Source organism: Austrofundulus limnaeus, unplaced genomic scaffold (assembly GCF_001266775.1).
Source record: "Austrofundulus limnaeus strain Quisiro unplaced genomic scaffold, Austrofundulus_limnaeus-1.0 Scaffold120, whole genome shotgun sequence".
Classification (NCBI taxonomy): domain Eukaryota; kingdom Metazoa; phylum Chordata; class Actinopteri; order Cyprinodontiformes; family Rivulidae; genus Austrofundulus; species Austrofundulus limnaeus.
In genome coordinates this window covers 1,182,399-1,184,525 of record NW_013952522.1, presented here as the reverse complement: position 1 = coordinate 1,184,525, position 2,127 = coordinate 1,182,399, and the positions used below count along the sequence as shown (strand labels likewise).

The window sequence follows — 2,127 nt, the reverse complement described above, 5'->3', positions numbered from 1 at the left end:
GGCCTCAAATTAGAGTTAATTTGCCAGGTCGGGTCGGGTCGGGCTTGGAGACACCAATTAAATTGGGCTGGGTTGGGTCAGCTTTTTTTTTTGGCACGAACAACCACTTACTGAACTGCCATGTAAAATCTAGCTTTTCTAACGGTCCTGTAATTTTTCATGTTGTCACATCCTCACTTCTTCCTGAACTAAAGCTATCATTTCACAATATTTCCCAAAGCCAACCAGGTACCCCAAAGAGAGACAGAAAAATCCAGAAACTGACCAATGCCATCAGAGCATTCACCTTCACCAACCTACTCCTGGTCTTCTTCGGGATCATTTCTTTGATTGACAACTTGCCTATACAGGTAAGAAAATGCTGCACAACAAGAAAAATGCTACATAACACTAAATCAGGAAGAAAATTTYAATCCAACAAATGTGAAAAATGACACACCTCTTTGATTCTGAGACATCGCATATCGTAAGAGTAAATGGRTTGGTCCCTGTAGGTCTTAAAAGGGTGATTTGGATTTTTTTTTTGAAGTGAGGTCCTGTGAAGTAGTTATCAGTATTTAGTTGTAAACATTTTTAGCAAACTGAGTTTCTAAAAACAAGGACAAACTTTGATGTTGAAATCAGACCAACAGTCACACCGGGGTCTTAGTTTGAACAGGACATCAAGCAAAAACAACGACTTCAACTGAAACTTATTAAATTTACATGCTGTTCCTGATTTCACTATGAGGACAATCCACTGTCTACACATGTTGCTATAAAATGTTGTGTAGTAGCTCAAAATATGTTTTTTAAGATACAYAAGGCAAATGCAAAATTCAAAGGCTGATAAAGATGTGGAAGAAAACTGGCTTCCTGCTCATACTGCTCACTGGTTTCGAAGCTGAATGTACACACCCATGAACATCTTCACCAATGAACCCCAAATTGTATGTTGTCCAAATCCACAACTTGTYTTAGCACCAGGCTGAAAAATCCAAAATGCTTTACCAAATCCATTTTTCAAGATGGCTGCCATGGTGGTCATGGAAAATTATTTTTTGCACTAAAACTGACAATATTTATCACACATTAATACTTTTGGTGTGAAATCATACGATTAGCAAAACTTGAAAAAATCTGAAAACTAAGCTGACCTTAAGATGGACGCTGGTGGGACAGGTGTGATCAAAGCTCTTCTACTATATATGTACCTGGTTTGTTGATTTCAAACCATCTAAAGTAGATTTCTCTCTTAAACAAGCTGATAATWCAATACAATGTTTCTTTCATGGAGAAATGCCCATAAGTAGTTTGGAGCTACTTTACAACAAACGAACAGTATCATCAAGCCAAACAATGGCTATGGGAAACTTCTGGCTATGACGTTTGTTTATTCTTCTCTCTCCAAACAAATACGGAAAAATACCAAGATTACTTCATGTCTACAACAGACTTGTATTTATCATCCCAATCTGTTTATTATTATCTGGAGACATACATCCATATCCAGGACTGCACCACGTTACACTGGATAAGAGGCCTGTAGAGGAGTGCGCTACTACTGTCCTACAGGTATGCCCACCCCATGATGTGTTGCAGTGTATTCCTGCCTTTGTCACYATTCTGTTCAACTTTTATGGACAGAATTTCTAGGTGCAGCCAAGGTGTTGAGGGGATCCTTATTGGTGATCTCAGGATCACATCTCTGCTTTTTGTGGACGATGTGGTCCTATTAGCTTCATCAGATCATGATCTCCAGCTCTGACTGGAGTGGTTCACAGCTGAGTGTGAAGCGGCCGGGATAAGGATCGGCTGGAATAAGGATCTGTGCCTTGAAATTCAAGACCATGGTCTTGAGCTGGTAAAGGGTAGGGTGCCTTCTCTGAGGTTTAAGTATCTCAGGGTCTTGTTCACGAATGAGGGAAGAATGGAGCGGAAGATCGACAGACGAATTGGTGCTGCATCTGCAGTGATGTGGGTGCTGTACTGATCTGTCGTGGTGAAGCGAGAGCTGAGCCAGAAGGCGAAGCTCTCCGTCTACCGGTCGGTCTATGTGACTGAAAGAATGAGGTCACGGATACAAGCAGCTGAAATGAGCTTCCTCTGCAGGGTGTCTGGGCTCTCCCTTAGAGATAGGCTGAGAAG

General features: G+C 41.2%; 1 protein-coding gene across 1 annotated transcript in view; it reads left to right on the top strand.

The window, feature by feature from the left end:
* The window catches only part of LOC106522091 (large neutral amino acids transporter small subunit 3), a gene marked incomplete at its 5' end in the record, with an annotated part of 10,283 nt that overhangs the window by 2,949 nt on the left and 5,207 nt on the right, over window positions 1-2,127 (top strand). Inside the window, 1 exon segment of the mRNA XM_014014950.1 lies at window positions 221-350. Within this exon segment, the coding sequence (XP_013870404.1) occupies window positions 221-350 (130 nt within the window).